Source organism: Antechinus flavipes, chromosome 2 (genome assembly GCF_016432865.1).
Source record: "Antechinus flavipes isolate AdamAnt ecotype Samford, QLD, Australia chromosome 2, AdamAnt_v2, whole genome shotgun sequence".
In the NCBI taxonomy this organism is placed as follows: Eukaryota; Metazoa; Chordata; class Mammalia; order Dasyuromorphia; family Dasyuridae; genus Antechinus; species Antechinus flavipes.
This window is the reverse complement of record NC_067399.1, coordinates 403,691,446-403,704,134: the sequence shown is the minus strand read 5'-3', so window position 1 is coordinate 403,704,134 and position 12,689 is coordinate 403,691,446. Positions and strand designations below refer to the sequence as shown.

Genomic DNA, 12,689 nt, shown 5'->3' with positions numbered 1-12,689 from the left:
ACTTCACATAAAATTACATCATCTAATTCAACAATTATTAGAATCATTAAAAAAAAAAAAACCAACAGGGAAGTCTCCCTTCATTTTACTCCTATTTGAAAGGGTAAATACTTCTTGGCAAGTTCATCAGGTTCCAGTCCTGTGATTCTGCACTCCAACACTGGAATTTTTATATGCACTAATGATGATAAAATGATGATTAAAACACACACACACACACACACACACACACACACACACACACACACACAAAAGCCTCGGGGCCAAATACCAGAAGATCTGAAGTGAGCTCAAGCATTGGACACTTTGCACTTTTAAATTTCAACCTGGATGAATGAATATTGTGCATGATACTGTGCATAAGCACTGGAGTACCCTGATTCTGACATTGGGTCAATCATTCCCATTTCTGGGCTTGTTACCTCCTTGTAATGATAGGATTGTAATGCTAAAGTTCCTTTCTGCTCTGACACCCCATGCCTAAGGAATTGACAGAACAAGCAAGAAAAGGGAAAAGCAAGACAGCTTCAAAATCCAGAACTGTATTCTTAAATCAGTTAGTTATATGTACTTTGTTCCTTGAATAAGGCCCCATTAGATGTCTCTTCTTTGCCAAAACATGCCAGTAAAGACCAGTCCCTTAACAGGACCACAGCCGCTAGAAGCTAAAAGATTCCTATTCCGAGAGGATCCCATGATGGAAAAGTTGACCACTGATCCCAAAGTATATAAGACACAGAGGAACTGACCAGCACAAGGAACAGTTATTTAGCAAATGGGGTAGGAGTGGGAATGGGGTAGGGGCATAACCAGTCAAGGAAGAAACAGCACGTTCTCAGTGGTAGATGAGAGGAAGGAGCAGTTTCTATTTTGAAGCCAGGAAAAGGAGGCAGAAAGGGTAAGTGCTAAAAGAAAGCAAGTAAGGAGGTAAGAAAAAACAGGAAAGAACTGAGAAAGGCAATGGGGGGAGGGAGGAAAGGAAGTCCCGAGATCGTAAAAGGAAAGATCCCGCTGCATTAGGGGCACTCATTGGGAAGATTTTTGGGCACTTTCCCTCATAGGGTTGGAAGGGAACTGACAAGAAGGATCCCAAACCTCACTTGGGGATGTCCACCTGCCTCCCACCATTATATGGGCGTCAAAGGAGACCCTCCCCTTTGGAAGCATCATATTCTGCCCAATCTCCTCAGAATCAGAGCAGACCTCCCCACCCTTGCCCAAAGGGTGGCACGCTTGGGCTCCCCGCAAGTATTAGGGTTGGCTCCCGTTATCCCATTCCTTCGGGGTCCGAGGCCAGTTCTTGAAAAATCACCCGGGGTCTCCTCATCCCCGCGTCCGGGGAATGTTAGGCAGGTTTGCTCACCTGGGCGAACCCCTCTCTGGCGGCCGCCTCGGCACCCCCGGGGCCGCCCTCCAACTGCTTCTCCCGGTAGAGAGCCCACAGCCCCACGTTGGGCAGGAAGACGAGGGCCGCCAGCCCCAACGCCACAGCCTGCAGGAGCCGCTTCTCCTTCCGCTTCATCGGGGCCGGTCCCCTAGGCGCACGTACGCCCCGGCCCCGGGCACCAACTCCGTGGTGCCCGTAGCAGCAACAGTGGTGGCAGCAGCAGCGGCCGGGAGAAGCGGCCGCGGCGCCGGCCCCAGTCCAACTCCCCGACACTTCCGCTCCGCCGAGAGAGGAGGGGAGCCGGGCGCTACCATCGCACCCCCACCTCGGGGGGAGGGGACGAAGACCCACCACCCACTCTCTCCCAGTCCCCCCATTTCCGCCAGATTATCCCAACTTCTCCACCTCCCACCTCGAAGGGACCTATCTGGACTCCAGGTCAACCCTAATTCGCGCCTTAAGCAGCGCTGGCCCCAGCCGGCCTTGGCCATGGGGGTGAGTTCGTGCTCCTCCCCCGCCGGTCTCCAAATGGTCTCACCCGCCGGCTGGCTTAGGTAAAGTCCAGGAGTTAACTGAAGGGAGGGCTAACAGGTCGGAATGCTAGCTTGTCACTGGGGTTGGGGAGCGTCGGCTGTCTAGCGCGGCCCAAAAGGTGTGGTACCAGAGCGTACGTGGCGAGGCGGGAGGGGTGCAGCTCCACTCGGAGAAACTCCGTTCTTAGCAGCTGGATAAACTGGTCCACCTGGAAGAGACCACTCCCACGGGCTTGAGGGGCCAAGATTTCCGGGAAGGGGATGGTGGTGTGTGGGCATCGGTCGGACTCGTGTACGCGGGACTAGTGAATCGAAGTTCTGGGCAGGTTGGGCTTCCCTGTTCTCATCCCCTCCTGCCAAAGAGGGTGGTAGGTGCCCGGGAAGCGCCAGTTTCGATTTGGGGAAATGCGATGTGGTCAGTCTCAGCTCTTGGAAGGGGCGGGGGTGGCGAGAAGAGAAGAGGATTCGAGAAGAGTAACAGAATTCCTGGGACTGGGCAGACGTGACACTGAGCTCCGCACGGGAAGAGCATATTTGGATATGGATGTCGACGGGAATGAATGGGTTTCGATGAGCATCATTGGTTGGATTATTCTACATTATAGAGATTACAAATCCATTGGATTAACTTTTAAAAATTAAATTTATTTTTCATTTGTCAAAGCATTTACTTTTTTCTTTTATCTCCTCGAGGGCGGGGAGGGAAGGCGCAATCCTTGTTACAAGTATAATTAAGCAGGAGAAATTTTACATTACAACAATTTAAATAGTTTACACACTCATAGTACTTTTACAGAACATTTTCAGTGCGTTTTGCTTCTCTAATCTCATTTGATCCTTACAGCAGTCTTCAAGCCGTGGGCAGTAGTTCCATTTCACAATATAAGGAAAGGGGCGTTTCAGTGATGTAAAATTACTAGGACAATACACAAGGTGGGGCTGAGACTAAAAACAGGTTTTCTGCTTTTATGTTCTTTGGCTATAGTACATTAGCCACCCATTTGAGGAGTAGGAGAGAGATATATTCATATCTTACTAACAAAGCTGATAGAGGGAGCAACAAGTTTCTTGTGATTTAGGATTGTAATGTTGGTTGATAAGAGTTTATTCAGCAATGGCTTAAGGTTTGGTAGATAATGGAAAGAATAGTGGATAGAAAGAATAACTGAGATCCTGTTCTAAGCCTTCCATGTAATAGCTGTCATACTGAACAAGTTACTTAATTAACTGAGTTTGTTTCCTCATCTGGAAAATAAGTATATTAATACTTAACACTACCCAAGATTGTCATAAGAAACAAGGAAAGACTTTTGCACAGACTTTGCAATCCTAAGGTGCTAAATAAATATGAATATTTTAAGTATGATTATTAACAAACATTAGCTATGTTGAATTGGGAGTCACAAATTATGTTTTCTAAACTAAGCTTTGTTTAATCAAATCAGTTTCTTCCGTGGAACATGGAACATTCCCTATCTATAATATGAGAAGGTTGACCTATATGATCTCTAAGGTTCCTTCCAGCATTAACATTCTACCTTTTAAAATGTTTTTTTTCAGTTCTTTCATGTTGTGATTTTGTTGATAGAGACTATAAAGTTTAGTCAGATACCAAATAAAATGATTCTGTTATTCAGGAAAACAAAGGTATTAAGTCAGGTTAATGAAAACCAAAATAAGAATATATGGTGGGAGTAGGACTTGTGGAGAAAGAACTGGTCCATAACTGTCTAGCTAAAAGCAAGCTAGTCAATGGATATGTATTCAAGATAAAGAACCACTAGTATGGCAGGGGTGATGCAAACATCCTCTCTTCTGAAAATCATTACACTGCTGGGGTTGCCATTAAAATAGCAAGGATTATGCAATTAGTGTGCTTGCTATTTTAATGTTTTCCTTTTTGTAGAAAGATGAAAAATTCCTTATGAAAAAACAAACAAACCTCAAAACTAAAAAAACATAGTTTTCTTATCATTTCCTTCCTTCTCAACAGCTCAATAGAAGCCAGTCATTTTGTTTTCCACTAGGTGGCATATTTCAGCAAATTTCACTGTGGCTGCATAAGAGCACCATCACAAAGTGTTCAGGGAGTGGGAGGTGTTTAATAACTTAACCAGCTTTTCCTGGATGGGTGAAAGGAATACACTCTTAATGCGCATAGAATCAGAGAACCAAGGAATTTGGGGACCTGAAGGATATTAGAACTGGAAGAGATCTTATACAACAAAATGTCAAAACTGTGAGGGACTCAGATAAAACATACAATGTTAAAGTTGAAAGGAGCTATAAGGATTATTTAATCCAATCCCCCAAACATTTTACATATGGGGAAAGTGAGGCCCCTAAATGAAAAGTGAATTTATATACCGAATCAATGGCAAAGTTGGACCTAGAACCCAGGACTTCAGATCCCTAGTCGGTTGCTTCCATTTCACCAAGTTATGTTTGAAGGATAAAATAGTAAGTGATAGCACCTGAATAGTTTCTTTCAGTCTACAAGATTCTCCTAATCATATTCTCTAGTTTCTCCTTCTGCTACTCAACAATATCCATCCTACATAGATCTTCTGGGCCCATCAGTAACTCCCTGTTTTTTAATGTAGCATCTACTTGGGATAGTGCCTTCAACTTGCTCTCACATCCAGGGACTGGGTTCCTAAAGGGCCTCTTCTATCTCAAATTCTAGGAGTAACGCTGTGGGTCTGTACTTTTAGCACTATTACTAATGATTCCCCCAACAGCATGCTTCCCATTAATAGTCAGCTAATAGACACAATCAGTGCTTAGCAAAGACACTAAAGTGGGATGATAAGAATAAAAAGTACAAAACTGCCCCTACACAAAGCTGGGGTGCAGAATAAACACAAGTATCTGTAGGAATAAGCACCAATTTAAAGGAATGAGGCATACACATAGAAAACATGTGTGGCTAAAACAACTTGATATTTTAGTACTATGGGGCCTGAAAGTCCTCTCCCCCCCCCACAATGGAGTCCTCCCAAAAATTCCCCCTTGTGGGTTCCTCATGGGGTTCCCAGGGACTACTTGTCTTCACAGTTCTACTCTTAATTTCTGGGGCAAATTGTCTCAGGTTCATAGTATGCTATCTTTTCTGCTGCCAAAGGTCTTACTTCTTAAAGCTCTTTCTGGCTTCAAGTGACTGCCCATCTGTAACTGTCAAGAGTGTGTATATGTCTGCTTTCAGCTATTTGTGGTTTCTCCTACTGCTTGAGTGACTTTTCTTCATAATGACATAAATTGGGGAGAGATACAGGGGGCAGGTGAGCAACCCTCCCTCTTTTGCATTCAGGTTGCCTTAGGTGTGTGTGTGTATGTGGAATCCATTTTCAGCCCAGTCAATCATCATTTCTCCTTCTGACATGGATCTCCTGGATTTTCCCTCAAGACATTATATCTCTACACTCAAGGAGTTGCTGACCTGCCCCCTGTATCTCTGGCTTAATTCTAGTGCCTTACATCTTTTGATTATTTCCTTTTGATCCTATATGTATCTTTTTACATATTTGTGTATTATCTCCCACATTAGATTGTTAGCTTTTCTAGTAGAGTCTATCTTTTATCTTTCCAGAGACCTATTGCTGTGGCATCCCCTTCTCAGGGCCTACCTCTCCTTCCCAATCCTGTGGGATCATTGTTCAGATTCTCAGTAATATGGGCTTCCTCCACTAGCATAGTTGTAATCTTAATAAGACTATATATATGCTCTTTAATTCTCCACCAAATCTGTACCAGGTGTAGTCACAGCTAGTTGCCACTCTGTTCCAAGGAGGGGACAATGATTGCTCCAAGAACTGAGTGAATCTCCAGTAGAATTTCAGTCATGACTAACAGAGAGATAGAAAGGAAGAATTGGAGTAGAGAAGAAGACAATGTCTCAGAAACTCAGCTTATTAGACAGGAGGAAGAGTTACCTGGAGGTCCATAAATTATAATAGTCAGTTAGTTAATGAACATTTTTAAAGTACTTACAATGTTCTAGGAACTGTGCTAAGTGCTAAGCAAAAAATGGTCCCTGCCATCAAGGAGATATAATCTAATGTGGGAAGATAAAAAACAAAAAAAAAGTTGGAAAAGCAAGAGTGAAGGGAAGGCACATATCCGATGAATAATAAAGAGTCTGAGCTCCCTCCTTAAATGAAGCTTCTGGGAAGAACTATTCATTCTCTACCCTTCGATCAAAAAGAAGGAGGGGTCCGAGGGGCAGATGGTATTGATGAAGAATGACCTTATGGGATAAAAAGGTTCTTGGGGACATCATGAAGCAGTCAGGTGGGGGAAAACAAGAATCTGACAAGATGGAGTAAATTTAAATAAGTTGCTAAGTGACAGAGGAAGAAGGATTTTCTTCAGCTGTGGTAGCAGAGATCAGAAAGTATGGTAACTATCTTTTGGCCCTATATTTTTCTTTGGCCCTATATTTGTTAGAGGATGTTAAAAAAAAAAAAAAGGAGCACGTTCTCCAAATGATAAATGGTCAAAGGATATGAACAGACAATTTTCAGATGCTGAAATTGAAACTATTTATACTCATATGAAAAGGTGTTCCAAATCACTATTGATCAGAGAAATGCAAATTAAGACAACTCAGATACGACTACACACCTCTCAGATTGGCTAAGATGATAGGAAAAGATAATGACAAATATTGAAGGGCATTGGGAAAACTGGGACACTAATACATTGTTGCTGGAACTGTGAATGGATCCAACCATTCTGGAAAGCAGTTTGGAACTATGCTCAAAAAAATTATGTGCATACCCTTTGATCCAGCAGTGTTACTACTGGGCTTATATCCCAAAGAGATCTTAAAGGAAGGAAAGGGACCTATATATGCAAAAATATTTGTGGCAGCCCTTTTCATAGTAGCTAGAAACTGGAAATTGAATGTATGCCCATCAATTGGAGAATGGCTGAACAAGTTATGGTATATGAATGTTATGGGATAGTATTATTCTGTAAGGAATGACCAGCAGGATGAATACAGAGAGGCTTGGGTAGACTTACATGAACTGATGCTGAGTGAAATGAGCAGAACCAGGAGATCATTATACACTTCAGCAACAATACTATATGAAGATCAATTATGATCAAAGTGGATATCTTTGGCAATGAGAAGATCCAATTCAGTTCCAATTGACCAGTGATGAACAGAACCAGCTACACCCAGAGAAAGAACATTAGGAAATGAATATGGACTGTTTGCATTTTTGTTTTTCTTCCCAGGTTATTTTTGCCATTTTAAATCCAATTTTTCTTGTGAAACAAGAGAACTGTATAAATATGTACACATATATTGTATTTAAAATATACTTACACATGTTTAACATGTATAGGACTGCCTGCCATTTAGGGGAAGGATAGGAGGGAAGGAAGGGAAAAGTTGGAACAGAAGTGATTTCAAGGGACAATGTTGAAAAATTACCCATGCGTATGGTCTGTCGATAAAAAGCTATAAAACAAACAAAAAAGGAGCAGCTAGCTTTGGAGAAAAGTTCAAGAAATTGATAATTTCAGAAGAAAGCTGGAAATCAGAAGATAGAAAAAATATGAAAAGGTAAGAGTTAGCAGTTATTGATTTAGAGCTATAAGGATCCTTAGAGGTTATCTAGTTTAACCCCTTCATTTTCCAGATGAGGAAACTGAGGCCCAAGGAAGTAAAGTGACCTGCCCAAGATCACACAATTCATAAGTGGCAGAATCAGAATTTGGACATAGGTCCTCTGACTCAAAATCCAGCAGTATTTTGATAGTGCCATAAAGATTCTAGAGATGAATGAAAATGGAAGGCTAGGAAAGCTAGGGAATAAATATTGTATTGTCATTTGTCCTTTGTACTTGAAGGGGACAAATTAACACCGCAATATTGGGATCAATGTGCAGTGTGTTCAGCTGTAGCTGATCATATCAATACAACCTCAAAATGCTCTACCACAGATCAAGCACAAAGAGTCCATATAGACATTTGTCTGGGAAATGTTATGGGTGATGTCTATTGATTTGTGTATAAATTAAATTTAAGCAAGGGAGAATTACATGAAATTGTCAGCCTTACTCTCTTTCAGAGTCTTCAGAGCCAGTGCCAAGACAAAAGTCAAGATGACTGGCAATAGCTCTGAATACAATGGTGTCTTTGGTATCTGACCAAAATCTAAGTACTCCATAGCACCTGCTTCCACTGACTTCAAGGCCCTTTTGAAACAAAATGTTCCATCTTTCCATTCCATTGGGGAAGTCTTCACACTTCCCTAACTCATCAACAGTTACCCTCACACTGGTTTAATCCATTTATAGAAATAGTTTACCGGAGTGTGGTCATATATGCTGCATATGCTACAGCTTCTTAGAACCACAGGTGAGAACTGGGTGACATGTAGACACCAAAGGTGAATGTGTAACCCTGAAAAGGATTTGGGCAGCCCTCAAACCAGAGGTACTTGTTGTCCTATACATCCTAAGGGGGAACAAATGTGCTATGAGGAAATGAGTGGGAGAAAGAGTAGCCAATAGCCTGTACAACATCTCAGGCATTGTACCTGGCACATATCCCTAGTCTAGGCAGTGAGTCAAGGGGTTTGGGGATTGGATGGAAGTAAAGTTAATCTAACTTCAGAATTCACATTCAACAGGCACGGCAGAGGTTGAATACAAATTTGTTACTGCTCAGAACCTGAATTCAAACAAGATATAAGGGAAGAGGACACATAACATAAAAGTAATACACAATCAAGAAACACAGTGATCACTACAACAATAAAGACAATATAAAAAATAAACAATTAATGTACAACATCCCCACTCTGGGGAAGCACCAGTATTTGAAGTTCTTGACAGGAAATCCTCAGTCACAATTGTTCAGAGTCTTGGAGTGGGAGGCAAGGTGTCTATCCTCTAAGATTCCAAAGTTCTGTTTCCACTAAGGAGTTTTTATTGAAAACAAAGAAGACACTACATGAATTACTCTCATTTGATATGTGACTCCTGAGAGGAAGTACCTTCTAGGTTGCAGGGTGTTCTACGCCAAAGGACCCACTAAGGAGAATATTTGTTCATTCCTTTAGGATGATTGCATTTACACAGGGGACTGGCCAGGTTTCCAAGGCAAACATGGGTCAGCAATAAAGGAAACTTATTAATCAACACACAAGGAGAGTGACTTTCCCTCCCTATGCTTGCTGGCATTTCATCAGATAACTATAAGCACTCTTTCATGTTCTCAGCAAAAAGTTACATGAAGGACATGGCCGACACTCACTAGAATTCCTTATAATTGGAGAGTGAAGAAGTCTTCTCCATTCTGGAGGTACCAAAGAAATAACCACAACATTCTATGTTGTGGATCTTGAATGTCAAGCAAGTGAATTTGAATTTTACTCAATAGACAATAGGGAACCACTGAAAATTTTCTTTTTCTTTTGCAATCTAAATTAAAATTTACTTATTCCCCCAATTACATATAAAATAATTTTAAGCATTCATTAAAAAAGTTTTTGAGTTCCAAATTCTCTCCTTCATTCCCTTCCCTCCCCATCATTGAGAAGGTAAGTGATTTAATATGTTATACATTTTTAGTCATGCAAAACATGTTTCCATGTTAGTCACATTATGAAAGAAAACACAGATTTTTAAAAAAGGAAAATTAAAAGAGTAAAGAAAAAGTATGTGTTGTTCTGGATTAAGACTTGATCAGTTCTTTCTCTGGAAATGGACAACATTTTTCATCCTAAATCTTCCAGAACTGTCTTGGAATGTTGTTTTACTGAGAATAGCTAAGTCAAAAAAATTTATTTTTCAAAAAAAATCAGGTGTTTTTCTTTCATTTGTTAAAAGTTTAAAGTATGTTTTTAATATAATTATTTTATTTTAAAATTTTATTTATTTCTTTTGCTTTTACATCACATTGCTTCCTTTAAATGTTTTCCCTCCCTTCGCATTATGAAGGGAGCCTTCTCTTTTAACAAAGATTTTTAAAAAGATGAAAAAACAGATCAGTAAAACCAATAAACATTATCATTTTGTCTGACAGCACATTCCACGCCCATATTCCTTCCTTCCTTCCCAATTCCACCCACCTCTCTTAGTGCCAAGAAAGGGAGGAGAGTGGATTTTTCCATCTCTTCATCATTATGATTATATACCACTCGAGATTTTTGAGCAAAAGTGACCAAATCATGAGTAAAATCAGTCTGGTGGCATTATGATGGCAGGATGTCCTATTATTCCCCAAGTGTTAGTGTTTTCTCTCTCCTCAAACTTCTTGAACCATTGAGCCATGGTGCAGTGGAGTATCAAATCTAGTTGTTCAACCTACTTTTATTCACTCTCCTACTATTCACTCAATTTTTTTATGGATTTCTTGGCATAAATATTTTTTCCCTCTATTTTGAGATTTTATAACAAAAGCATCCATAATATTATCTCTCTCTCTCTCTCTCTCTCTCTCTCTGTCTCTCTGTCTTTCTCTCTCTCTCTCTCTTCTCTCTCTCTCTCTCTCTCTCTTTCTCTCTTTCTCTCTCTCTCCTCTCTCTTCTCTTCTCTCTCTCCTCTCTCTCTCCTCTTTCTCTCCCTCTCTCTTTCTCTCTCTCTGTCTCTCTTTATCTTTCTCTCTCTCTCTTCCCTACATAAGAAAAAAACTTCAGGTTCTCAAGACCAAGATAAGAGGAAATACATAATCACTACCTTAAAGTCTGAAGTAAATGAAGGGAGAGATTTAAACAACACAACATCCACCCCCAAATCTTTCATGAATATTTGGTTCTTAGAGCCCCAGGGTCCACTGTTCATAGAGGTTATGTTCACTCTGTTAGCTTCTGTCAACCTCTTTTTCTCGAGGTCTGTGTACCCTCTATGCTTTTTCTTGGGAGCTAGGTTAGATGATACCAACAATTGACCATCAAGGCTGACAACTTTTAATAGTCATCATGAGCATAGCCAATCTTAACTAATATCAAATTCCCTTTCCAAATCTGTTAGAGAAACATTTTCACACTCCACAAAGTGATTACAATTGTAGGCACATATTAGTACCTAATATCTCTGTTATCTTTACTTTACTTTCTGTAATATAAACTGGGCTGAGGTAGGAAAAAGAGGATCACTTGATCAGAAAGTGTCTTGATCAACTCCCTTGACTACCCTATACTTATTAATGTCTATGCTGTATTCCTTCTAACAGAATGTAAGCTCCTCAAGGGCAGGGAATGTTTTATTTTCAATGCCTATTTCAGTGCGGTGTACATAGCAGGTATTTAATAAATATTTGTTTAATTAGGAGGCTATTGAAATAGACCAGATAAATAGTTCTAATGTTCTATACTAGAAGAATAGGAGTATAAATAGAGAACAGGGGAAAATGTAAGCAATATTTTGGAAGTAAAACAAATAGATTTTGGTGACTGATTAAAAATGAAAGATGAGGAGGAAATCAAATTTAAATCAAAATTCTAAATCAATGTTAATGAGTATGGAGAACTCAGTGAATGGATACACCCGGAGGGGGTGGGTGGGTAGGGAATAACTTATTTTAAAGAGTGTTGGAATCCCTTGATCTTTGCTACAAGTATCCCAAGAGAACAGAGAAGAATTCAGAATGTATGTTCAAAAACATTCATTACTAACACTGCCCAATCCCTTAGTGCCTAGTATTCTTAAAAATCTCATGACGCATAACTCATTTCACAAAGCTCTTCCCAAAGGAACAAAATACAGGTAAATAAAAATGCATAGGGAAAACTATCCAGGTAAGATGATTTCCTTAAACTTCGTACTTTGCCTTATAAGTCTCATAGGATCCTCTTGCTCCTTTCTCTTGTCAACTGTCATCTCTCCAATAATAAGGGCCAATTTAAGAAATACTTGCTCAGAAATTTGAGATACTCTACTCTTACAAGCTCTTTAGAGGTATCCTCAAAGGAGTAAAGAGGCTGATAGCTCCTATTAGAGCTATTGACAATAGTGACGGCCAAAAGCAAGACTTATTCAGTCTTGCACATGTTTTAGGTGAAAATAGGACAGGCAGGTAGAGATGGCTTTAGGCAATTGGAAATGTGAGCCTGAAGCTTGAAGAGAGGTTAGGGTTGAAGATATACATGGGGGAGTTATTTGTATAAAGGAGGGGTGAATAACATTGCATGGGTATAAAGACAGAAGAAAAAAAGCCAGGGGCACAGTTTTACATTAAGGAAGAGGTAATAAGGTAATAAGAAACCAGTGAAGGAACAGTTAGTGGGGTAGAAGAAAAAACTATAGTGTATGTTATGTTTAAATCTGAGGGAGTGGGAGCATAGAGTAGTAAAGCAGGGTCATAAGGTACAGAGAATTAATTCAAAGAGAATGAGGGCTTTTAAAAAGGCCTTTGGTTTTAGAGTAATTGGTGATTTTAGAGAGAGCACTTTTGGTAGCATAGTGAGAACAAAAATCTAATTATAAGATGTCAAGGAGAAGAATGGGGATAGCAAGGAAATAGAGGGATTGGGTGTAAACTTTTAAAACAAATTAAGTGATGAAATAGAAGGCAGAGCATGGACAATTGCTAGATAGAAAGTCTCAAATGCCTTTTCTTCATTGAAATCTTCTTCCTTCATTTCCTCAGCTAAATGTGACCTCTTCTCCTCACATCATTTTATTTCTGTGACTCTTAGGATACTCGGCATGTTTTACCTCTAGACATGAAGCATGATACAGCAGAAAGAGCCCTGGACTTGAACCTAAAAGAGGGGTGTAAGTCTTGGCTCTGACATTCACTTGTGCTA

The 12,689-nt window shown here is 40.3% G+C and overlaps 1 protein-coding gene across 1 annotated transcript in view; it reads right to left on the bottom strand.

The window, feature by feature from the left end:
* Positions 1-1,634, bottom strand: part of GALNT10 (polypeptide N-acetylgalactosaminyltransferase 10) — a 153,700-nt gene extending 152,066 nt beyond the window's left edge. Inside the window, exon 1 of the mRNA XM_051978760.1 lies at positions 1,364-1,634. Coding sequence (XP_051834720.1) covers positions 1,364-1,522 — 159 coding nt within the window. The 5' untranslated portion in view covers positions 1,523-1,634. The remainder of the gene's footprint in view (positions 1-1,363) is intronic.
* Between the last annotated feature and the right edge of the window lie 11,055 nt (positions 1,635-12,689).